The sequence below is a fragment of the Athene noctua genome, chromosome 4, assembly GCF_965140245.1.
Source record: "Athene noctua chromosome 4, bAthNoc1.hap1.1, whole genome shotgun sequence".
NCBI classification, from domain to species: Eukaryota; Metazoa; Chordata; class Aves; order Strigiformes; family Strigidae; genus Athene; species Athene noctua.
This window is the reverse complement of record NC_134040.1, coordinates 78,664,151-78,691,252: the sequence shown is the minus strand read 5'-3', so window position 1 is coordinate 78,691,252 and position 27,102 is coordinate 78,664,151. Positions and strand designations below refer to the sequence as shown.

At 38.6% G+C, this 27,102-nt stretch overlaps 1 protein-coding gene across 13 annotated transcripts in view; it reads right to left on the bottom strand.

The window, feature by feature from the left end:
- Positions 1 to 27,102, bottom strand: part of TENM3 (teneurin transmembrane protein 3) — a 419,436-nt gene that overhangs the window by 20,942 nt on the left and 371,392 nt on the right. For 10 of the 13 annotated variants that reach the window (XM_074905787.1, XM_074905788.1, XM_074905790.1 and 7 more), the window contains 6 exons: positions 26,756 to 26,899; positions 23,366 to 23,615; positions 22,924 to 22,944; positions 17,508 to 17,740; positions 16,829 to 16,983; positions 15,091 to 15,965 (listed from right to left, as the gene is read on the bottom strand). In XM_074905787.1, coding sequence (XP_074761888.1) covers positions 15,091 to 15,965; positions 16,829 to 16,983; positions 17,508 to 17,740; positions 22,924 to 22,944; positions 23,366 to 23,615; positions 26,756 to 26,899 — 1,678 coding nt within the window. The remainder of the gene's footprint in view (positions 1 to 15,090; positions 15,966 to 16,828; positions 16,984 to 17,507; positions 17,741 to 22,923; positions 22,945 to 23,365; positions 23,616 to 26,755; positions 26,900 to 27,102) is intronic. The other 3 variants (XM_074905789.1, XM_074905791.1, XM_074905794.1) reach the window with 1 other exon arrangement.

Sequence of the window (27,102 nt, the reverse complement as noted above, 5' to 3'; positions counted from 1 at the left end):
AAGGATTAGGTTAAGAAATGTTTCTTTCCAGTTTGCTTACTCTGTAGATTTGACAGCCTTTTGCATACAGTCATTTCCATCCTTTTAACACAGTTGATTTCCTTTGTTTATATAAGACTTTCACTTAGCAACAGGAAAAAGAAAAGAATGTTTAAAAATCAGAAACCATACTGCAAGCCAGGGAAATCGAGTGGGGAAACTTACTTTTTGAAGTTAAGTACATTTCAAGATGATAATGGGGTTTCTTCCAGTGTGTTTCTAGCCCTAATTTTGGCTCTTTTTCACATACTGGACTTGGCAAGCTGAGATACTGCATTTATGCAAGAGACTGAAACAAACGTACCAACGTTCCCTGTGCATGAATGCGACTTCTAGCCTATTCATGACCTGCAGTGTCATTCCTCAGTTCTATGAACTTATTTTATTTTCACGCACAACTTCCCTTTTCAACTCCCAGGGAACGTATATTGTACAATTAAGTATCCTTTTCTATTTTCTGCTTTATGGTTGAAAATGGTACCAAATTACTTTGCTGGGATTTACTTGCATCCTTTGATTCCAGCAGCCAAGTACTGGTCTTTCAAACACTTCTGACTAAAGCTGCAGAAGGTAAGATTTCCCCCTAAGAAGAATTTTTCACACTTTGAATCACAATATTTGTGAGAGTTCAACTATCATATTTCTGAGTATACCACTTCAGCTGGAAAATGCTACACATCAGTAGTATTCAGTACAGTGTGTGGCTTCACTGCAGTATGCAGTGCTGAACATCGCTATTTTTGTTTTATGCATTCTTGCTTCCACACTATTATTTTCTGACTCTGTGCCTATAGTTCCTGAACCAGTCCCTTCTTTCACAAATACATGAAAGCACATCATGAACCTGAGATAAGCAGCTATTAATACTACAGTGGGGGAGAGTTCAAAGATCAGCAAAAAATCATGCTACACACTCATGTTCTTAAAAACATGACTTTAAAGCTGAAATAATCTTAAAAGCCATGACTGCTTGGTTCAGGCATCCTAGTGCAAGAAGAAAATGTAACTGAGACCTGAAAGGTACGAATAGGATTTCTCATACTTTTATAGCCAGAACAAAAAGAAGGGAAATAGGTCTTTCCACAAGTTACTACACATTCCATTTTATGATGGATTGTAATGTGTCCTTCATTTTGTTCACAGCACACTGAATACTAAACTTACTTTATACTTGATATCTTTTTGCCCACAATGAAAGCCTTATCAATGCTCAGCATAGCAACATCACTCATACCTTTGGGCGTTCCTCTGCCATTTTTCTTATTACATCCAAATATCCTTGCATTCTGCTGCCAAGGTGAATTTATTCATCCACAATTGTCAGTTTTAGACTGAGAGATTTCTTTTATCTGCCTAGTGTTCTAATATTGAAATTGCCCTAAAAGGAGTGAGATCTAAAGTCTAGAGGGCGAGCGCCTATATTTGGCATTTCACAGCCTCTTTGATCTTCTCATCCAAACACAAGCTGAGGCACATGTGTTGCCGTGAAGCCCTCTGATCTTTATCCTATGCCAGGCTCCACAGCAAAGCTGTTCAACCAACCTCTTCCAATTCCTCAAGAGAAGTCTCACATAAACTTTTCAAGAGTCTAAAACGGAAACTTGCTCACTGGGCATGACCTCATGTGCATTAATCCCATCAACTCACTTCCATTCGCATTAACGTAACAATCTTCGTATTTGGTCAATAACTGCAGAAGACAGCAGCAGGGGCGGCTGCCACCACAGCTAGCTGAAGTTCCCCTTAGATCAAATTCTTTTTCTTCTTTAGGATGATCTGCCACTGCCAGATAGTTTTCCCCTTCTGCACTGAGTATTTCTCAGAGATAATGATTATCAGCTTCCCAGATTCTTGACCTTTTGCTCCTCACCTCCTGGAAGTCTCTCTTCCATTGTTCGTCTCCTTTAGTTTTAATTACATTCCTTCCCAGACCATTTTCTGTTCTAGTCTATGTAGGGCACTTCACTTTGCAGTGATAACTTCCTGGTAAGCCTTGTCACAGATGGAAATGCCCTACTTTCTTTATTTCTGACTTGTTTCTTATGTGCATTATGTCTTAGTTTGGAGCACATTTAGCTCAACCCCAGCTTGCAGAGGTTACTTCATCATAAAACAGGGAGCTGTAGAAATGAAGTGCATAGTAAAGGTTGCTGCTAAATCCAACTGCTAAGTTATGACTGATACTGTTTTTGCACAGACCTCTGCAGCACATTCCCTTAATAAAATAAACTCTGTAATTTTTTTTTTTTTTTTTTTTTTTTTTTGCTATTGTAAACATGTCAGGTTGAAGAGCAAGGCACTCTGGTTCCTTCACATTTCAAATAACAAGACAGACAATGCAAATATGTATAATGTATTTCTTTAAAGACTGGTTACAGATTATACTACTAGTTGGGATACTGTAATAGAGAAATGAGGCATGAATGCACTTCATAATGTAGACATGTATAATTTTGACAGTAAAATGAAAGGTACTGTTCTATTCTCCCTCAACACACATCAGGCATTTTCTCTATGCATCTCGAATTATCAAGAGTGGCGAAAAAATTTATGGAACATTACCCTACTTGTTTCAAAGTATTTGTTGTAAGCCTGATCTACTGAGATGCTGCTTCTTGGCAGGTAAGAACAGAAGATTCAAAGTTGACTTTCAGAAGTGCAGCATGCTGTTGTTTTAGGTGTGGACTCACCCCATTGACACATACTGAAAAATCTGTCCTAAGATGGCAATGAAATGTCTCCTTCAGCTTGTTGAGGCCATTAAGTTCACATTTACATAGAGGGCCATTGTCTTTAGCATTGAAGAGCATTGGTTTGCAAATATGGTCTTTCACTTGTATTCAGCCTCCCATAGCAAACTGCAAATTTAGTCCCTTACAAATAGTGAATTCACAGCTGGAGAACTACCGTAAAGAGAGCCACCTTGAAAGGGTATCACTGCATTGCTAAACCAGGAACAAAATAGTTATCTTGCTGATCAAAAGAAAGCAAATCCGTAGTTTATATAACATCATTTTTTATTATCATTTTGTCACCTGTATGGATCTCTCCTGTCCTCCACTGGTTTAGAACAGGGCACATCAACTTACTGGGAGCTCTACTTCTGATCATTTTTAATCATTATGCAGGTTGTTGAAAGAGAGGAAAGACTCAACTTCAACATACTGAAATTTGTTATTTTTCCCCCTTCATTTCTGAGTTGCCTTTCTTATTTTGATAAGCATTTTTTATTTTTATTTGTCTGAAGACTGAATGAGCCTCATAAGAATGAAAAGAATGAAAATAATCTACAGATGCATGGCTAGATAAATGATTTCTCCTTTTTTTGGGGCATTTATTCTTTAGTCTCATTGAAATACACACTTCAGTGGATCCATAGCTACTCATTTATAACCTGCCTTTTAAAGAATAATATTAATTGAAATTATGCACATATTCCTTTATTTCCACACAGTGCATTTTCTATCTTAAAAGGTTTAGCATCTTGTTAATTCACAGTACGAATATATCAGGAAACCCAAAATATTAAACTATAATTTCCTTTCGAGATACAACATATTTTAAAAAACTGAACCATAGACAATAAAATAGCTGTATGTCTTGCTAATACTGTTTTGCTTATCAGGAAAGAAGCAAATGTGTCATAAATGACAATTTGATGTATGCTTGTAGGCTTGTAAATTATGACAAGTGGATTTAAAAAAAAAAATTACTATTGTCTAAGAAAGCTAGCGTTTTTCCTTTGTTCTTATCAGGAGTATTGTTAAGCATGAGAAAAAAATTCAATATTCTTTCCAGTCTTACAGAATTTTAAATATATGAAAAAAGAAGCTGCCTTCCCTTCTTTTCCTTCTCCTTCCTGCTGTACTTCTTTTCCCCTCTCCCTTTTTCTTTCCCTTTCCCTCTTCCTTTACCTTTCTGCTATGCCTACCTCTGAGAAAATAGCGGATGAGCAGGAATTACAGAAAATAGGTTCAGGAGTGATTGTAGCAAGGAGCTAAAGTAAATTGCAGCCCAAAGTCCAATTCTGGACAGGAATTTATCTATCTGCTTGTTTTTTTAATGGAATTTGGGCAGAAAATGCAAACTCACAAAACCACAGAGGCTTGGAGGGATATTATAAGTATTAGTATCAGCTAAATTTCTCTGTCCTGCTCAACCAAGTGTCAGATGACTCAAGCTTAAATTTGAGCAGCTGGTCTGCTTTTCCAGTTCCTTTATCGGATGGCTGCCTTCCATGGCGAAAGGGTCTTTATCCTTGTTTTCATCAGGGAAAGTCTTATGCAACTGTTTGCACAGCTGGTTAAATAATTCAGGTAATGGTCTTTTATCTTAACAATGTGGTCAGGTCGAATTTTTCAGCCCAGGTTTAATGAAGAGATTTCCTCAACTGGAAAGTGATTGACAATTCTCTTTTCACTTTCTCCTGTTATAACTGCATCTTTTGAGGCTTTTTTGGTGTGTCTATTTTGTCATAACGTTAAAAGGATAGTTTTCAGTCTTTTTTTGTAAACTGGCATTCAGCGCACCAGATGTGTGAACAATTCACCTAACTAGGCCATTCCTGACAGCCATATCTCATCTGCAAAACAACAGGCACACTCTAAACGAAAATCACTGCAGGAAACGTGTCTGTTGGGAAGGGAGCTCACAAAAATGTATCAACACCTTCCCTCTCAATAGCTCACTCACTTTTGTACGGAGAAGTTTTTGATGCTCATTTTCCACTTCATTGCACAACCAGGCAAAGAAGTGCGAGTTCGGTGCCTGTGCTGCACTAAGATTGACCACCTTCACAGCCTAATCCAAAATGACTTCCAGAGACAGGTATTTGGGCGCAGCGGTGCTTTGCAGTGAAAGAAGCAATACATGAATTTATCATGCCAGGGCCGCTTCTTTACTTTTTGCCAGAAGGCTGACAAACTTTTCACTCATTGCTGTAAGGGTCTTGCAGTTCTCCCACACGGTGCTGTTTGCTGCAGTAAGCGCCTGCCATGGATATTCTCCTAAGGATTCACAAAACCAAGAATTCTTTCGTAACTTGCATTTCTGACCCACACCTTACAAGCACAAGAACCTGCACAAATAAATAGCGTTAATAACGATGGTGCTTTCTGAAGAGCGGGAAGAACAGCTCTGGTGTACGCGCAGTGGGATGGAGGTGGTGTGGCTGAAATGAGAGGTGTTACCTGGGGATGAAGCAGCTTCTCCGGACCAGGGGCGCACCTCAGCTGCTCCTACCCTTTTGAACTGAGTGCAGGCAATTCAAGAGCAATTGAAGGGGGCTTGTCCTTACGAAGATGAGACTAAATTATGGTAGCCAGGCTTTTATCTACAAGACCTTAACACTCATCCCCAGCTTTTCAACTTCCCTCTAATGGGAACTCGCTGCCCCCGAGCCCCGTGGGGTCCGCAGGGGCCGGCCTCTGGATTTTGCCAGAGTGTGCCGAGCCAGGACAGAGTCCCGCAGCAGCTTCCCGCGCATGATGTCTTTAATCTCAGGGCTCCCCGGGGCTGCTGGTTTGCTTCTGTGTCACTTCCCCCCCCACCTTCTTAGCTCATCTATTACCGTGCAAATAAACTGTGTGCCTTGTCGATGTAAATACCAGAGCATGGACTGTCAAATAAAAGGAGTGCTGGTGTGTATATACAATGTATGACAGATTGTCCCTTGCTGTAAGGTCTGCTTACAGTATCAGAACTGAGTGCATAAGCTTTTAGTGAAGAAAGGATGTAAGGCTGGTCTGTTTGGCCAGACGTTTTGTTCACAGATTAAGCTGTAATGTTGCTTTTTTCCCATTAATTCTTCTTTCATTTGTTTTTTTTTTTTTTTTTTTTTTAAATTTTGAAAGGCAATGAATTTATTAAATTGCATTATGTTTGAAAAGCAAATTTAGCAAAAGGAAAGCAAAATAATATAGGCGTATTCTTTTTCTTTTAGGACAGTGGAATACCAAAGATAGTAAACAAGTATTGTTAGATTCAGGTTCTATGGTTAATTTAGAATAACACCTTTATTCCTTTGGAGCACGAGTCACACCCAACCAATGCAGGCTGCAGAAGTGACAGACTCTCCCCTCTTCAGAGTGAATTAGGTGGGACTTTCAGCTGCATGTGCCTTGTAGGCTCCCTACAGAGCTGATCAGTCTGGCCTCACTGGGGACATCAAGGAAGACCAAATCTCTTGATGAGGCTTGAAAATGAGGACTGTGTGTTTGAATACAGCATCACTGAAAATAAAAAGCTGCCTTTTCATGTGCAGTCTCAGAGCTACCGTTCACCCTCACCACACCAGGTCCTCCATGAAGTGAATGTAAAGGAGAGTGAGCTAGCTTGGCTATAGCCTCCCTGATTTCTGTTTCACAAAGAAAATTAACACAGTACAAGAATAGTAACGTGTCAATAACTGAACAAATGCTATTATTAAGTCTCTGCTAAAGCCAGAAGTGAAATGGCTACTTTCAGGAGCCTGAACAGAGCTGACTGGATTGACAATGCAAGACATCTATGTCATTAATAGGAACAATACTGGTTTTTTTCCTGAATTATCCTTACTTCTAAGTGCTTTCCAAAACCACAGAGACATCACATGCTTATTTTCTTGACAGAAATCCAAGCACTTGTTCCTTTCTCATACATCTAAGATGTAATAATGTTGATATGTGTCCAGTAGTGCTATTTTGTTACCTATTCAATGGTTTCTCAGTTTTTCTTCTATTACTTAAACTAGTAAGGACAAGGAACAGTAAACATTCAAGAATGAAGAACTGGGTAAATGTCTATTAGATGAGATATTCTTCTGATAGCAGGGCTGCTGTAGGTGGGAACTGTGCTAGGCGAATGGTTGGACTAGATGATCTCCAGGGTCCTTTCCAACCAGATGATTCTGTGATTCTGTGCTATTACGGGGACACACTACCATTCTCTAAAAAAATTCACATTGATATCTAATGGTATCTGCTAATGGATTGTTTTCAACATGGCTGCTTTGTAATTAACCGGGATGAGTCTGAAACAGCAAGTTTGTATGCTCCACCATCAGCACAAGTCTTACAAGACTGAAGCATATAGCAGGATGTTGTATGACATTTACTGTAAAGTTGAGTTACAGTTCCAGTTTAGAAAACTGTGAGATCATAACACCTATTTTTAGTAAAATGAAGTTAGAAATTTAAAAAATATATTTAATGATTTATCTAAACAAGAAACATGGTAAATATGGTTAGCAGGCACAACCATCACTAAGCTTCTCTCAGAAACTGCATGTTGCATGAAACATGGTTACGTGTTTGTGTACTTGATATATCTGTGGGAAGGTTTAAAACTCCACATCATTCTTTAGCTCGTGTCCATGCACAAATGGAACATGTCAGCTTGACATTTTTCCCTACAAGTTGTCTTTGGGTAGGGGGGAAAACTGAGCTTGTTTGAACAGAGGGAAGTGTTTTAACTGCCTTTTAGCCAGCCTTGCCTCCACAGGTCTACATGAAATGGTGAGAGAGGGCTACGCCCACTAGAGTTTCAATTTGTGCTGTGTTGAGAGGAGGAGAAACACCAAATCTTGACTAACATAACCAGCTAGTCCCTGAAATGTGCTTTAAGAGAAAAATATGAGAGATACATATCTATTGTGTGCTGGATTGAGATGGGCAATGTGGATAAAGAGGCATTTATGCAAGGACTGGATATCTCAAAAATAGTCTCCAAAAGACAGTTCAGAGACAGTTAAGAATGAAGAGAATATGTCTTTTGTTGCTTGAATAAATAAAATATGGGAAGATTAAAGACACTGCACTTGTAAGTCATGGCTGGCAATCAAGGGCCCATGTGATGCCACAGAAGTCAATGCAAGACTATGATAATCAGCTGAACAAAACTGTTTTAATGATATGGTTAATTACTTCATAGCCACTACATTTTACCCTGATGAAGCAAGAAGAAGCATCAGCAGTAAAAGCAGAAGGTACAGAAGGTTGCTGATGGTAGAAGGATAAAAGTATCTAAAAAACCAAAATCTAAAATATCTAAAGAGCGCTATAGTACCATAGTGCTTTTTAGAGACATTCAGAGAATGCTGTTTAGAGGTGAAAAAAAATCCAGATTACAATTTTGTAGAAAGTTCTGGTATTTGTAAGAAAACAGAATCAAATTAGATTGCAAGAAAAAAGAAGACTAGGCATTTTTAGATATTTATATTACTGAAACATAAATGCGATAGAAAAATGAACACAAATAGAAACATAAATGTTATAGGAAATGGGAGAGAAATATTCATTATGAAAATGAATTGTAAAACTCTTAATACACAGTAAAAGTGAAAGTGAGCTGACACTACTATTGGGGGATGAATTTTATCTGATCAAAATTAAATACTTGCTTTTATCTAAATTAAGTCTTTCAGCAGAAGTTCCACAGACTTCTTACAAGCCAAATTTCAGTATTTCCAAGTCAGACTCCACAAGCATTGCATTAAGATGAAGCAAGAGGAAAACTGCAAAATATAATCTGTTCCTTGTTGCCAAATGCTGACAGTTACAGATGACGTGCCTGATATGTGGGTAAACTAAACAAGCCCAAGCCAGAGGCAGTACCTTACTCTGCATCACAGAGTTTTAAGGAAACCACAGCACTGAATGCATTGTTAATAAAAGTGTAATATGCAAATGGTGATACTCTGCAGCATGCAGAGAAAATAAGATTTTTACTTGTGATTCTCTCCAGTCTATATATTATCGTAAGGATTTAATATTCTGCATGATTTTACCACCTTTCCAGAATGACTGGAAAGCTCGTTAATTTAACTGTGGAAGCAAAGTAAACTTGTAAGGGCTCTGCTTGCTAATGTCACTCTCTTTGATTTCTGTTGCATTCCCTTGGAGACAAGAACTGAGCAGGAGAGGGAGGAGGGGAAGGAGAAGACAAATGAGTCCAGGGCATGAAGTGCCTGGGGAAACACTGGATGGGCTGTCAAGAGGTACAACAGGGGATTGAGAAGAAATGCACTGCTGGGAAAGGAAAAAGCAAGGAAGCCAAACATGCCTTAGAGAAATGGTGGGAGACATGGGAAGGAGCAAGATACAACATAAGAAAATAAGGAAACATAGGAGGGCACGGGCTGGAGAGCAAAAAAAGAAGCATGAAAGAAAGGCAGTATGGGGGGGGCGGGAGGAGAAGGCATCTTAGTCTGGATCAGATCTCTGCCTGCTGATACTGCTCCTAAAAGGAGAGGAAAACAAGAGGCAAGAAGGCAGGAAAGAGACAAGAAACAGTGGCTGCTGGAGTTAATTCATGGCTAAGGGAGGAATGTTATCTGAGTGCAATCAAGGGGGTTAGAGGAGGCCAAAGGAGAGCCCACGCAGCCTGCCCCTTCCAGGGGAGCTGTACGATGGAGGAACGGTTCCTTCTTTACAGAGGAGCCTGCAGAAGCACCTGGTCTGGGACTGCAGAGGGACGGATCCCTGATGCCTGACACCGGGCTGACCACCATTTGTCCTAAATCACCTCTATGGACTGTGCGGCTGTCAGAGATCGCCTGAATGCCAAGAGCACCAGTGCGTATGCAGGCTGCAACTTAGCAGTGCAGCCCAACCTCAGCAGGTGCTGCCCAAACAACTAAGGCTGTTGCCTGCCTTGGAAGGATCCTCCCTCGCAGAGCAGCCTCTGCCAGCTCCTGCAGCAACGTGAGGAGCACAAAGCAGCAGGAGGCCGGCAGGGCGGCAGGCTAACGATTCAACCAAAGGACTTCCCTATAATGTCCCAGCTGAAGTTACACAAAGTAGTCATGGAGCAAGCTGAAGGGAGCAGGCAGCTTGTGACAGCCCCTCAAACGTGTGCTCAGCTTCCAGTGGCCCTCAGAGAGTGACTCCAGATAGTGAGATGATTCAGAAGTGGGGCTGAACAAGACACTTGGGACCTTCTCAGAAGGCCGCCTTATGCTTCTGGTCAGATTAAGCATCATGAGTAACAGCTTTTTCTCTGGAATAATTTGCCCTCTTGAGCATTGTCAAACTTTCAATTAATAGTGAGCTTTTTACCATTTTGAGCTGAATTTAAAGCCTGGCTGTCAAGTGCGGGCATGCCAGGGCTTTGATGGAGACCTGAAGTTGCAGGCAGGGGGGCAGGCCTGACCTCCTACAAGACTGAGCAAATGCACAGGGGCACTTCAAGACTTTTGAGTTCAATTCTGATACTTCAAAAACTTAGGTCCAGAGAAAGTGCTCCATGCACCTGGCTTAGCCATCTGTATGCAAAATCAGAATGGAAACTACTGCACAAAAATAATGTCATCTAGGCTAGCTAGTAAGTGTCACTTCCAAAATGCTAAAATGCATACAATTAGTTCAACTTTTAAGATTTATCTATTTCAGTGTTCATTTTATGCATACATAATATGCAGTTATAGTTAATAGTTTCCAGCTCAAATATCTCATAATTTTATAACAGAATTTGATTAGGCTGATTACTCTTACACCTTGTTTAATATTATAATTTCATTATAAAACCTCATCTGGAGGACTTTTAGCTTCGTATGGCTCCATTGGTGTTTTAGTATGCGTGTATTTTCAATCCTTTTTGTGAACGCTTTGTTAGTGTCTTTTTTTATTCAGCAAGATTTTAGGCCTTTGATAATAGATAACAATTACTACAAATTTTAGTATACTTTACAGAAGTATGCATTCTTGAAATATAAAGTGACAATTTTAATCAGCAGACTATAGCCCTTAACAAAATAGGAACTTAGAAATCCATTTTGCCATAAAGATATTAAAAAAAATTCAAAGTCTGTAAACAAATACAGACTAGAGATTATATGATATTGTAAATAATTCAAGTTAGTACTTACAATTTTCACTGTAAAAAACACAGAGTGTAGAAAAAAAAATTTCTTGTATGTCAGGCCTTCCCTTCTTCAGGCAAAGTGGAGACTAGATAAAATAAACTCTAGATTAATTAGCATCCAGACTAAATGAAATAAAAAAGTAAACTTCTTTTGGATCTGATGTTAGTGTGATCTAGACTGTGGAAAAAAGCCATGAAAAGAAACAAGTCCAAATGCTTTAATATGTGCCAGAGCAGTGCTTGCCAATTTTTTGGATGCAATATTTTTTCAAAGATTTCCTCTTTTCACTGAAAAGTTCTAAAAAAGGAAAAAAAAAGATTAAATCACTTTCACAAATCTGCTCTCAAATCACTGAGATCTCAACTGAAATGATCTAGCTTCTTTGGATCCGTGCTCCAGTTATACAAACAGATTTGCACAAGAGTAGTTACCAAAGCTATTACTGAATTGGCTCCAAAGACTGATCTTTTTATTACTAAAGCCACAATATTTTTACTCCAGTGTTAACTTCTGCCATTTAAAAAGATGTGTGACAAAGGGTGAAACAACGCTACATACGTATGGCTATACTTGGAGGTAGTTGAAAAACGACATTTCTAGTCCATTGGACATTCTAACAGTTAAAAGTTGTAACTCTGAGTGGGAATAAGGTCTAAATTCACCATGGAATATAAAATCTATCCCCTTCCCAAAATCTTTCGGAAATCTGGACAATAAATAAAATACATAAACTCTGATATTAAAAGAAAATGTATCCAGCAATGAAATGGAAATATTTTGTTATTACTAAAATAGAACAAGGAACTTGGAGTGGTTTCCTCTCCTAATTTCTTATTCCTTGCTTGATGTTTGAGGGAAACCTTTCTGCTTTAACAAGACTTCATTTTTTTTAACAGAAAACTCTTCAGCTGAAAATTTTTTAGCCCACACTACCTACAAACGTTGAATATGCAAAAGCTAGGAGGGAGATACACACATGCATACCGTGTCACCCCCACACAAGTCCTTATACGATACACACAGTTTCAGTCTATTTTGGCAATAGTAGCAGAAGCCTCTGGAAACCCAGCCTAGTCATATTTAATGTTACAAATCATCAGCACTGAAAAGCAAAATCACAATAATGTTTGCTGACCCTAGAATAAAAAATGGGAAAATAGTTGTGTTTATATCTACTTTTTCTTCAAAAGTGAAATATACAGACACAAATTTGGTGCACAGGGATTTTATTTTAAAAAAGAAGTAAGGGGCTATGATGCCTGATGGATGTTTATAAGAATGGAGTTTTGGCAAGAAAAATACCATGATTTTTTTTTTAACTTACTCCCTGTAACTTTACATAATCAGTGCAATTTTTATTTTTGGTATTAACTTCTAAGAGCACCATAGAACACATGACTGGAAGGGGCCTTGGGAGGTCATATGGTCCAACCTTGACCCCAAGGCAGGATCTGCTCTTCCAGTGTGAGTCCTGAAAGATGTCTAATCTGTTCTTAAAGACAGTCTGTGAAGGGCAAGGGGTCACTGTCATTGTCTGTCTGCTCCAGGGCTCCAAAATCTTCACCGTGAAGTTTTTCCAAATGTCCAATCTGAATTTTCCTTGTTGCAATTAAACAGATTAGTGCTTCACCATGGCTATGGGTAGGAGATTAGTATCTCTGCATCCGCAAAAACCTCATACACTTGCAAATTCGGGGTGAGTGTAATTGCCTAGCTTTCTCCGTAATTATTTCAGCCTGGGAATTCTAACAAGACATTGCTTGGAGGTAATAGCACGTGCATAAACAGCAGCCTGGAAATAATACTAATACTTACTGAGGGGAATAGCCTGCCCTTTGGGTTCTCTGTAGTCTAGCTGGACATGACTCAGACCAGAAAGTCTGCATGAAAGCAGATCAGGTGTAAAAGACAGCTATTTACACACTCAGTAAATAAGTAAGTACTTCATGACACACAGTACCTAAATTCTCCCTATGATGAAAACCACAGACCTATCAACCATTTAATAATGAATATAATACCCACTTTTTTTGCGATCACGTCGCCGCCATTAAGATGCATTCAGGAGCCATCAGCTACCTCTGCAGTACACCACAGTAGGCTACACAAAAACTACAGGCAACATGGTGAGAAATCACAGCCCTGATTAAAACTCTAGGTCCTCAGTTAGCCAGTATGAATGCCAGCATGATTTAAAGTGCCTGCAGTACCCAGCAGATGCCTTAATTTCAGTACGGGACTTCACTATCCCCCAAATTGACTGCCTGGCCCAACTCGCCTGCTGGAAACAAGTGGTTGTGTGTGTCACAGTTAAACACCGAATTTACTCTCTGTGGAAATGGATGACTATTCCCAGCCCATCTGAAGCTGTGCTTGGTCTCTCAGTGTACAGGACAGGGCTAACTCACGAGGACACATGCCCTCCCGATCAGACTGTTTCTCATTCCTCTGTGTACCACTGCTATGCTTCTGTGTCTTTTGGCAGGACCTAAAAAGATACGCAGCGGATGCACCAATGCACATTTAAATATTACAGATGTGCTCTAATGCTTTGGGAATGTGCCCGCTACCAAAGTCCTGCCAATTTACAGATTACTGTAAGAATACCTTAAAACTGGCAGCAGCGCTGTTCCACCTGCTGTCTTTGTTAGGGATCAGCATTTCTAGCCCTGTCTCCACTTCAGGACACAATACGCAGTGAAGCAGCACCTGCTGCTCTTGTGTCTCTAACAGGCATATGTAAAGGCTGGAGAGTAGATACAGGTGCTCAGAGTCCTCCTGCAGCCAAATGTACGCTGACAGAAATGTGAAGTTATCTCAGAACACAGATGTTTGGCTTTGCTGCCACTGCCTGACACCGGCACTTTATTTTCTTTATCATGTGTGTTGAATTGAAAGCTTTTTTTTTAGGCCCTGACCTTGGCAGCAGTTGCTACTGCATTTCATCATAAAGATAGGAGAAAAGAAGAGGGGAAAAAAAAAAAACCCAAGAAAAAGAAGAGGGACTTAGTGGATTTTCATGATGCCCTTTGTAATCCTGAATACTTCAGCTGAAGGCCCTCTATCACTTTTACTTATCATACTAACTCTATGTCTTCCATTCCTTCATACGCACATTTTTACCCAACCTTAGCACATCTTTTCTGTGATTTAAAAATACACTTATTTTTCCAGTTGACAAAGATGACTGGAAAAAATCTGTGTTAATTCTACATCAATCTTTTTCGGAAGCAATTGTTTGTGTTTTACACTGTATTTTTGGTATGTTTTGTTTGACGCATCAGTTTATATAGTTCAGCTCATTTGGGGATGAAGTTGCCTATAAAAACCGTATGTGATCTCACAGGTTCTATTAGTTTATATATAAATTGTCATGACCTTCCTTAGTCAATATAATTGAGGATTCTGTAAAATGGTTTGCTAATGTGGCTATTATGAACTGGCACTGATGACTTAACAGAGGGTAAAGCAATTAACTGAAAAGATTTTTTCTGGGGCTGGAAAAACTCTAAGTTCTACTGTTCCACTATCTACCTCTCGCTGTTGTGCTTGCACCTGTACATGGCATGTTGCTGGTAGTCTCTGTGTTTTCAGTTTGTTCCTCCAAGAATGACATTTCCTCCCATAGCCCACATTTTTTCTCAGCTTCCTGTGCCCAGGTCCACCTGTGTGAATGCCTGCTGTGTCATCCAGGAGGTCCTTCCTCAATATTTGTCACTCAGTGAAACACTTTTACACTTTCAAAAAATAACCACCAAGCTTTTTCTGGAGGGGATAGAAGACCACACAGACATGCTTTCACTTAGAAAAAAAAAAAAATTGAACAGGGAAGACAAATTTCTTGTCAGTATCTGCTGCAGAGCAGTGTCAATCTAATGAGCAAATGGGATGAAAATCTAGTTTTTGATGCAAATCTACAAAATCGTAGTTGTCTGAGTTACAGCTTTCTTGACAAGAATGAAATGTTGTCTTACTATTATTTCAATATATAAAACTCAAATTCACCATAATGAATTTAAAATTATTCAGACCCAATGTTCAAAAGAAGTCAGACAGAGAAAGTCAGCATGGGAAACAAAAAGTATCTTTCTGTGCTTTTTGTTATCAAAGGTCATCTTTATAGTTAATTCATCACTCTCCAGAAATATTACAAATGGCACTGTGTAACCCAATAAAACTGTAAGGCATTCAACTTTATTTTATGTACTTACTCAAAAAAAGTGGTCCATCCAGTCTCATCGCTTTTAGTTGCCAGAAGTCCACTGTTGCCATGGTAGGTAAATAAGACAAGCTCCTGCCCTTGTGCAGTCATGCTTTTCAAACATCCGTTAGTGCCTATCGTCAACCAGATGACTTGGTTATCAGGAGAGACCACTCTTACTGGCATCCGGTTGGGATCCCGTCTGATACGAAGAGTATTCCCATTGCTATCTGTTACTGCAGTAATATCATTATCATTACTGTAGCTAAAATTGTATAGATAGTCTCCGGTGACTAAACTCACAGTGTACTGGTGAGTACCATTGACATCAAAGATATAAAGCTCTTGGTCAGTTGGAGAAGCAATTTCATAAAAGTTCATTGAATTCAATAAGGGTTTGTTCTTTGACACAGCCCGTATCCTAATATTTCCCAGATCAGCAATATACAGGGTGCCATCCGGAGACACCGCTAAGGAGGAAGGGGCATTGAGTTTGGCATCCTTAGCATAGCCATCTCCATTTTGGTAACAGTCACAGTTGACATCATTTTTGCAATCACACTCTGAGGGTATTCCAGCAACTAATGAGATCTCTCCATCAGTTGTGACCTGTCTTATCCTATTAATCTTTTTTTCATCAGTTTCTGTAATGTAAAGTACCCCACTGTAGGACACGGCGATGGCAGTTGCTGACTCGAGCGTGGTCTGTACAGCGTGCTTCCCCACCGTGTACTCCACTCCAGGAACCTGGCAATGCATTGGCCTCCCTGCAGCAATGCGAACCTGACGGTTTTCAGTGATCTGCAAAACTACGTTGTTATCCAAAACATAAATGGAGTTATCCATTGGGTTGATAGCTAAATCTGTAGGCCATTCCAGACGAACCTTAACAAATAGAAGTGTTTTGTTAAACAATTAACCAGTGCAGATTAAATAAATTAATTCACCTTCAGTTTTAGACACTCATGTAAGGATATTTTTCATCTGCTGTAAGCAATCATGACAAAAGGACTTGTATGAAAATACATGTAGCAGTCTAAAGCTTTTCAGGGAAGCAAGGGGAACTGTGTTCAGACATCTATTTTATTGAAAAAAAGACAGTTGCATTTGAGCTATATAATAGAGGTTGAACTTCCCCTCCAATGAATGCTATACTTTTTTGTATCACAAATGCATAAATAAAAATAGAGACAGATATCAAAGTCTAAAAACATACTTTAAGGACAGTACTCATCTTTTATTCTTGTAATAGCAAAAATAACTTACTAGCTTCCAGATTACAAATCACCTACTGCACTCCATTTTTAAACATACCACTAGCGATGTCCCTTCTTACCTACACAAGTTACTTGAGACAAATAGAAAAATATGGGGGTTTTGTATATATCCTCTCATTCACTCTAGTAGGCTAAGGATGTTAGCGATTCAGAAAATATCAACACGCCAAAATTGTTCTAACAGATCTGCTATTCTCCCAGTATTTACTCCCAGACTTAATGTTTCCTTCTGATAGTTTTGCTGTTCTAAACTGAACTGAACTTTATGGGCAGAAAAATTGAATACAGCAGCATTTATAGCTAAGAGAATACACTGTGATTCATGCCCTTGGAAAAGGTTTCTTTCTCCCCAAATTCTGCTGTTAGATAGCCATTATGCACCCCACCCAGTTTTATTTTTGGGGCAAGAAAGCTGCATTTGGATTTCTAGCCCCAGCTCAGCTTTCCAAATTAGCAGCAGCTAAGAAGTACCTGGCTGATGTGCATGCTGGTATCACAGGTTAGAGGTCGTGCTGAGGTCAGGTCGTTGGAGCCAAGCAAAGTGGATATTATTCCGTTCTGATCCACTTTTCTGATCATGGTCCCATCAACAAAGTAGATTAATCCATTCTTGTCTATGGCTATTCCTTCAGTGAAGAGAATAAAAATTAGGTTTTTGTACTAGCAGTGAGTATATTCTCCATAACTAGGCATTAAGTGGTATGTGGGAATTAAGGGCAGACAACATGGTCATAGGCAGTAGGTAGTAAACCAGCTTGTAAACATATTTTGCATAATAAACCAATATTCAGTATGATATCTACTACTGTTGATCACATTTGCTGTTGTGTGTTGAGAAGGGCATAGCTTTTAAGTTAACCTGAAACATGGGTAAGTGGGACCAAAAGTAACACTGACTTTAAATCTTCACCATTGCCTGCCAAGCACATAATCTAAAAAAATGCTCAATAACCACGCAAGCCAAATATTTCCTAAAGAATCAGCCCAGATTCCCTGTAGTTCTCTTCTTCAATGGTCTTTCCAGTTGAAAAAACTACTCAAAACTACATTTTTGAGCCAACTCCTGGGTTCACTACTTAAACACAATCACACCCCCAGCTCTGAACTTTCATTATTATTTTGAAAGTTATGGAGAGATAATTCTTTTTACCTTTAGGGCTCATGAGAGTTGCCTCCACAGCCTTGCCTCCATCACCACACCTTGCCTCATCAAATGGTAGGCACTGCTCCCCTGTTCCTCCTATGACCTCAGCATTTTTGGTCAGGTCTTTTGCACCCGTGAGTGACTTGGGCCGATAAATCCTGCGCGTGTTTGTGTCAGAAACGTACAAATCTCCTGTCACGGGGTCAGTTGCGAGGTAGTATCTGTGAGCTGGGTTGTTGCTGTAAAATGGAATTATACATTGCATATATTTGTAACATTGGATCAAGAAGAAAAGGCTTCAGTTCATATGTAGTGTGCAGTAACACATGTACAGTTAAAACCAATAGTGATGCTCTAGGCATAGGTAGCACAGGTTATGGCCCCAAAACCTTTCTGGTTTTGGCAGTCCAATCTAGACTACTCATCCTTTTGGGACAGAAGATCCATCTTGTCTGTGATGCTCACAGGCCTGTTCCATGCTTTGTAATTAGAGACAGCTCCTCTCTCTGTAATACACCAAATCAAAATGCTGGAGTCTAAAAACTCCCAGGCTTTCTGGGAACCTTGATCCAGTTTCACACTTTTCATCAGGACCCCAGCCCTCGCTTACACTTTGCTGCTGTTATCGTCCTATCTGTTTTATTATAATTTATATAAGACTGCTGGGGTGCGTGGTTTATATAATTCATAAACAGATAAGGCAGAGTTCATATTATTAGTTTACAGGCAAGAGATAAGACATCCTTCATGAGTATTTGTTTAGTCCACTGCTTTCAAAGACGTGATATGCATGATTTAACACATTCGGAAACGTCATCTTTTCCACCAGAGCGCTGAACGGAGCTTTTCTATTCTTAATTCAGAGTCATATTTCAAATAACCGTACACATTGGCACAAAACCGCAAACTATGCCAACACAGTCTTTATTGCAGTGAAAATATATATTGCTAACCGTTTTCCCAGAAACGTACATTTTGCCTCTCCACTGGTGCCACATAATTGAGAATTACTGTCTTTTCTCCCCTGCTGGTGAAAAAAACAGCCCTGGAGAGTACCTTTTGGGTTGATACATTATGATGTAGGAACTTAACCCGCTGCAGTTGGGATTCCTGACCTAATTTATGGCACGAAGAGCTGAAATAAGGTCATGTAAATACAGGAGGTAATTTCAGATGCTTTCCTAATGGATTGAAGCGGAGTGTCAGAACAGTCAGTCCCACTTCTGATGTTTGCAAAAGCACTGCTTAAACAGATCTACCAGTCTTAGTGATAGCCAAACATCTGTTCGCAGAATGCTATACTTCACATTTTGTAAATACATAACTGTGCTAATGTAACACATTTTTATGTACTGCCACTTGGAAAAAGCAACAAGAGACCAACAGGAACAACTTGTGAACAAATTACGTCTTTTAGTGGGGACAGATTTTTATAGCTATCCAATTACAAAAACACAGAAAAAATGTGTTGCATAAATAGGATTTTCTTTGGTTTTAAGACTTGCAACATGTTGGTTCAGAGTGAAGAAACCAAGCGAAGCAGACTAATGAAATCAAACACAAAGTGATTAGCACCTCTTCAAAAGCTCTGATATAGAGCTGAGTGTTGTACAGCATGTCTGAAAATGATCAAATATAGCCTGAGTTTAAATTTCTGTCTGTTAGAAATCTATTATTGCCAACGTGCTAAACAGTTGACAGGTATTTTCGGAACCTTCATTTACACAGAGATCATTTAATATGATCACTATTTAGTGTACAAATTACTTATACCTCTGTAGAATCCAAATTAAATTATACCCATTTACATGATTACTTTGGTCTTTAAGAAACTCTGCAGACACTTCAAATATAAACGCACTGCAAAACGTGAAATGTGTGTGCAATTAAATTTTGTTGTATTTCAAAATAAAGTCCTTTCTCATACTACTGAAATCTAAATGAAAGTACCTTTCCAACTCATCTAACATTACCTCAATCATATTTTTCAATTGTTGGAATAATCAAATCAATAACTAAATAATATATGCCTAACACAATTATTTCTTTTGAAAAAGAATTTTTAAAGCTCTTTTCTTCATAAATATGAAAATATTTCTATGTTCTAATTCATTCCAACAAAAATGACAGAGCTCTTCTTATTTGTGGTAAGTTCTCATAGTACGTAGAGTCCCTTCATCAAAACAAAAAATACACCTGATAATTTATGGCTATTTTCTCATTTGTAAAAAAAACCCCAAAGTTTGGGAGTGTATAGGACATTATTACTGGATCAATAAAAACTCTCCAACTTGTCATATGTAGATGTCTAATGGCTCCTTTCTGAGTTAAGACAACAGGCTTAACTTCAGCGTTTCTTTTCAGTTGAACAGTAAAAAGTGGAGGTAGCTTTAGCTGATAGGAAAAAACCACTAATTCACAGGAGCAAGGCACAATTTGAGGAACTGAATAACTGTCCAGTGAAAACCACGCCTGTTTTCTAGCAAGAAGACATCCATGCGCACTTTGCAGATCTCAAAAATAGTACAGGGATAAGCAGCCAGCAGTTTATTCTATTTCACTGTAGCTTGAAATGCTATTAAGATTCTGCCTTCTACCAAAAACAACAAACGCAAAGAAAGAAAATCCACAGGCAATGACTACTTGACTCATTCAGTATTGCCTAATCGCTGTCAGGAGCTGCAAAACATGCACTTACATACCAACATGGGCTCCTGTAAAGACAAATGATTATAAATCAACTTGTTCTGTCTATGCCAAATAATAAGTGCTTTGAATTTTAAGTGTGCACACACACACACAGAGCTGTAATGATCTATTGCCCATTGCTTTTTATCTGATGTTGATCTTTTACTTCTTCAGCTGTCAGATCACCTGCATTACTCTCCACTCACACACTTTTTAAAAAATACTCCTCCCGCTTCAGTCTCCCTCTCTCTCCCATTCACTCCGTGCCTTCTAAATCATAAACCCTCAAAGCTGTTTTTATGTTTTGATAAGCTTTTTTTTGGCTCTCTACAGACTTGGGATACTGCCATAGCCTACAAATGACCTCCCTGACATCAAAGTCCTTCTAAAAATTACTTCTTCCATGAATGCCTATCAGCATTAATCACTCACAAGCGGCAGTGTGTATAAAGACATCAGTTCAGCTTTAAGATTGAAAAAATGTTAGGTCACTGGTACATGAGAGGATAAATTTGATCTGCATTGTCTCTCAAATTTAGAGTACAGGGTCCTTGAGGTAGGAGGAGACACGTCACTCTGCACTGAAGCACTGTTTATAGGCGACGGAAGTTGAATGCTTGAATAAGATAATAGATCTGAACTAGTATTTAACCCCGTTCATTAGTTTTACTCGGGGAATACATATTTTAGTGCGTTTTCTTAGTTTAGATACCTAGTAATTATATATTGCAAAGTGGTCTGTTGAGGGCTGTTTTCCAAACTGCAGTTTAAACAGAAATCTCCTCAGCAGTTTGAAGGACTTGCCAGTAAAACTGGACAGTTTCTCCCCCCCTCTCCTACAGGCCACCCAGACGTGCAGCATTTCACAGGGCTCTGCATGACTTCACACAGGCAAAAGAAGCTATTTGGTCTCATGGTGTGTCCTTAAGCCGGGGAGCCCACAGCAACAGGATTTGCTGGATCCTAAAAGTTTACATGATAAATAAAAATCAGCTAAATTAATAAAATAAAAAGCTTCCAGAGGGTATTAAGCATAAAGATGACACTCTTGGCTTAGGCAGCCCTAAGCAGCAAACCCCTAAGGCTAAGTTGACACTGGGAAAATGTATGATGGGAGAGAAAACTCAAACTTGTAGTAGACCGTGTCAGGCTGTGCAGTGGGCTCCACACCTCCTGCCTACTGGCTCCACAACCGCTCCTGCAGAGGCAGCTCTCCACAGCCCTCTGTGCCTCCTCCTGCCTCCGGTGGAACCCTCGCTTCACAGCCACTATATGGGCCCAGGAAAATGAGGTTACACTAATTTGTGCAGTATGATTGCAATTTTGCTACCCAGAGCTTCTGCAAGTGTAGGCATGAATAAAGGAGAAAAGTTTCAATGTTCTCCCTTGCCAGCTTTTACATGCAGGGGTCTAGTTTCTGCAGTGCTGCAGTTGAGCCTGTGACCACAGCTCTGCCAGAGGCAGGAGAAGGCATCTCTACTAAATTACAGCAAAACAAACCTCATTACACATCCATTCCTTAATTCTCTTTGCCCATTCCATTTCATACATTTGCCAAGACATTGTCTTATCCAACTGCAATTGCAACTTTGTGATACCAGAAGGAATATAATTAATTTTAAAGTAGTGGAACAAATGCAAATTAAACATAATAGTGAAAACCTAAAACCACCAAATAGAAGACTCACAAGTCACACCTGGAAAATAACATAAAACCAGCTAGACTGTGCATCAACTCCCAATTCTGATCATGAGCACTGATGCAAACACCTTACTTAGTCATGGAATTTTTTTGCATAACACATTTGAAACATACGTTTTTAAACACAAAACCCTTCCTCACAAAGAAGTATGTCCAAAGCAAGGTAAATTTAAAAACCAAGGAGGACTGCGATGTGACTCTGGGATTTGCTTAAACACAAGGAAGGAAAATGAGCGGCAGCAAAAAGAGAGAAAAGGACCAGTGGGACTGTTAAGCTCTATATTTAGCAGTTCTGCCACAAAATCTTGCAGGGTTTCATGTATCCAACAAGACTTTAGCATAACTGTTTTTGTCTCCTTATCTGCACTGGCTGCTGTGGCAAAGCAATTCTAAGCATCCACTTTCTTCTCTTCTGTTCTTGCTACTATTGTAGCAATGCCAGGACGATGAATGTTGTACTACAATTCTTCTGATTCTTACTGCTTTTATGACCAGTCTTATGAAACCCGGTGTACTTTAAAATCTTAACTCCTGGAGTTGTGTTATTATGGGATAATTTCAACTTGCATTATAAAGAGAAGCTGACCTTTAAAGAAACAAATCTGTTAAATGTAAGCCTGAAAAAACTCAACATCAAAAGGTTAATGAAACCAACCCACTTGATACTTTTATAATTTTATTAATTATATGCCATTATCATATTTGGGGTATCCGACCAAAGAGTGAGTTTTGACAGGATCAAGGATTAGGAGTGAGCAGAGACAAGGGGGCAGCAAAGGAGAGTGTACACAAGCAGAAAAAGAAGCCTGACTGTGGACAGAGAGTGATGAGAACAGAGGAACTCATATCCGAAAGGATGATACAGCCTGACAGCTGACATAACTAAAACATATGAACTCATTATTTTTGAAAAATACTCTTCTTTTCTAGTAATAAGTCTCAGAAATGACTTCTCCATTATAAGCATTCATTTGTTAAAAAAAGAAAAAAGAACAGTTAGAAAAATACAAATCTTCTTTAAGGAATGCTTACCTATGTCTAAAATCTTTATTTCTTGGTGGGAGCAAGTAAAAAAGAACAGAAAAACGTTATTAGAAAAACATTCAGAAAGGATGTTAAAAGATGAAGAGAAGGCAATATTTACATCTATCATTAGTGAAGTGGTGAATGATTGTCTTTTGTCCACTCATGTTGACTACATAGGTTAACTCTTAAAATCCTCAGAATAATTACTTTGGGTAGATTACATTCTCACAGTTTAGGTAAGCATAGTTAAAATACTTTACCAGGATAAAACTTTTTCACTTCAGTTTAAATACTTTTTCAAACGTTTCAAAATATTTTGACTCAACGTTTTTTTGTCCCCAAAAGCATTTGGAAACTCTAACTTACGCAATGTCAGAAATATATTCCATACTTTAGTTTGCAACAGTAATTCACAACTCCAAAAGTCTGAGATGAGAAAAAAACGTACCTTAGCTCCAAAACACTAGTTACGTTTCCAGATGGGAATATCCGCCGAACATAGTTGAAATCCCCCACGTAAAGACTGCCATCTATCCCACAAGCTAAGGCAACTGGAGCCAGTAATTTATTACCATCAGCTTGACCATTACAACTTGGACAGGAAATGCTGCGTCGTCTTCCATTGCCCATAATGCTACTAACAACTGGGGGTTGCTGAGATATAAATTGATTTTCACCATTTCCTTTGTAGAGAATTCCTGGCAGATAATATAGAAAACACAAAACAAAAACCAGTTTATAAAAACTTTGAATGTGTACATAATATGATGTGTAAGTATTCTAAATATTCTTTCAGTTGATTAATATAATTTACTGGTTTCACCACCATATTTTCTCACTAAGAAGTAACAGAAATTTATTAAAACATTTTTATTTACATTTAAATCACACACACACAGAGCATTAAATTATCGTGTCCACAAAATGTAGCAGAAACACTAAATATACTAGCATATTAAAACACAAACAAGTTTTCAATCATTCTTACTTTTAAATGTTAGTCATTTTAATATTTATAATTCAGAATAAAAATTGTCATGTTGAAGGAAATGCAAGGTGTACGGAATGAAATCAAGGTCTGTGTCCATAAATCTTTACAGTTTTTAGAGTCCCCAGAAATGACTTAAATTCTGACTGTTCATAAATTATAAAAAAGAAAAAATTGTATTTGCAAATTGTATTCCTGAATTCCTACTATTACTAATTATGAACATGTCAAATGTAATCTAAAGTGGATTACTGCTGTAAATTATAAATATTAATTAAAGAGCTACTTCAAAAAGTTGGAGATTGCCTCAATTTTGTATTATAAAAGACTCTTTACTCAGCTCACAACAAAAATGTACCTCTGGCAACAAAGTCTGCCTCAATACCATGTCTGCAGTTATAGGCAGTTATTAAAAATGTCAAAACAGCAAAAAAAATGTGATGCCAGGCCAACCTGCCTCTTAAACTTAATTCTGCTTTGAGGCATGAAAGGAACAATAATTTCGTGAAGACAAAGCAATGTGCCAGCAGTATTTTTCTTCCTTATAGCCTCCATAGGAAATCTGAGAAGAAAAATGCATGCTTTATGTTAACTCTTCAGTCTTAGGAAAAAAAGTGTGACTTTACGGTGTGTTAAAATGTTGCTGGGACCCTCATTATTATATCTCTCAATGAATCCATTGAGGTGTACTCTACAAATGGTCAGCTATGATGGTTATATTCGTAAGTAACAGTATGTCTTTCTGTGGTATAACCTACGTAAACCACATGTCACTTTGTATTTTAGAGTGATCCATGTTTTATTGATTGTGTGCCCAGAGTTTCAAAGGCAGTTTGGAGCTGAGGGATACATTTCTCTTCTGAGATGCTTAGAAGGAATTTAAGATGTATTCCTCTTTCTCTTTTCACTCCCATAATGCACTCTTTATACTGAAAGAGATGCGAAAAAAATACATTGTTTTTTTTCCTCTTTAAATGTTTTAGGTGTCTTTTAACTTTTTAATGTTATAAAATTTAGGAGATTATAAACATAGAACCAATATACATGATAAAATCAGAAAGAATGAAAATGGCTTATGGAAACCTAATGTCAAGTAATCTAAATAAGTCATCTGAATCAAAAGAGCAAGAACGTATTTTTCATGAATAGTTAAAGCCAGAATGCATTAACAGTATACAAAATTCTCTCTCCTATGATTACATCATTTATGACAATCATGGCACCATAATTTTGCCAGAAATAGCTGAGTTTATAATTTTCATCAGAGGAATTCTACAAGTCAGCACAGTGCATTATTGCACCTGATTTATTCTGTCATTACCTTGAAAAATCGGTCCTTTGCATTTCTCCTCTATTATCACAGACTGAAAGATGTACATTAGGCTATTTACTGCAGTAGTTTGGGACGTCCGTACAAATAGTGTCTGCACTCTCTTCTGAATAAATTTCTCCAGCTCATCTACCTTGTCATTACAACTCTCCACTTCGTTTATTCAATTAGACACACGTCACTTTGAAAAGTCATTACTTGTCAAATACACTCTTGAATATAATTTAAGGCCATCATCAATTTACCTTGTGAACAGAATCAACCATGTATACATTTATAATTATAGCTCTTTACATTTTTAGATAGATTACCTTATAATAATTTGCACAGGGTTTTTTTTTACATTTTAAATTAGGTACAATGACACTATTTCCCTTGATTTGGTTACCTTGTTTTTCTACCAGTCAGAAGCAGTGCTTTAGGTGGCGATTAGCATATCACACAAAATAAGCTCACGTACTAGTGAGAGACCTCCAAGGGACACCAGGTACTGTAGAAATGACGTTCTTCCTGCTGAATTAATTCTGGGCTCCTCCTTTGCATAAAAATTCAGTGCAACCATCTCCTATCTTGAGTCATGTGACTGCTTATTTCACCTTTCTCATATGCTTCCAGCCAAATTTTTCCAAACTTCCTCCTGTTCAGTGTTGAGCTGGGGTATCCTTAGCATGGTCCCCTCCAGACAGTTGCTGAGTAGCACACTGGACAAATTTACCTTGGTGCCAAGGTACAGTCCTTATAAATGTGTATTGCTCCTCATCTTTCCACTGAAATCAAGGAAGACTTGCTCACTAGCGACTGGACTCTGTCCTGATACAAGGGGCCCATGTGCCCTTGCTAACTCAAGGCAGCATCATTTGCCGCCTGCTGTGTACTGAGCTGACCACAGCGTCCTGGGGAGGATTCACCTCAGGAAAGGATTTAAACGTGAGAAGAGTGGAAATTAGTGCTCATCTTCCAGAAGAGATGGTACCCATGTGCTGACTGCTCCCACGAGCAGCTGTGCTGGGGCTGGGGATATCATGACATGAACACCTTTATAAATGAGGGATTTAATACTAGGAGTGAGGAGCACTCAGTTTGGCAGGAATGTCTCTTATTGCTGCTTAATTTTCAGTCACTGTGAAAACTGGAAGTGAAAACATCATTCAAGATACTGTGAACATACACACAGTTAATCCCAATAACCATGCTGACATGTACAGTTGCCTTAGAAATAGTGTTTCCCTAGCATCACTCAATTTTTAAACACAATTTCAACATTTTTGGGTAGGTTTTTCTTTTCGGTAAGCATATCAGACACAGGCTGACACTGTTAGATGAAATTATTAATGCATATGCATTTATAGGATAAAGAAACATGACATACACTGTAGAGCTAAAACATTTACCATATGCAAAACATTCTGTAATTGCCGTTTTTAAAATAACAAAGCAAACATTCGGAAATTTAAAATGTGATACCTAAAGTGCAGTGTAGCTGAGTGTTAAAATTAGCAAGAAGCAAATGAAGTCCTTACCATTCTGAACATCCAATACATGATGTTTATCCAAAGTCCAGCCACCCATGTTGGAGGCATCCAGTTCATAACCCTGCAAAATGGCAGTCCGCTTTTCCCAGAGGGTTAGATCCAAGCAGGACTCATATTCATAACCTACAGACACTGAAATAATAGTAAATTTCCTCATTAAATATAGGATCTCACTCAGAAGAAGAGTTTAAGGAAGGCGATTTGCTTAAACTACATGTGTTCTTGTGCTCTCCCACGCTACCTGAAAATCCCTGTGGCTTCCTTGGATGTATTGAAAATGCTAAACAGGATTCCAAAATCCTTTAAAGAGCAATCTTGGGTTACTAAAATAATTC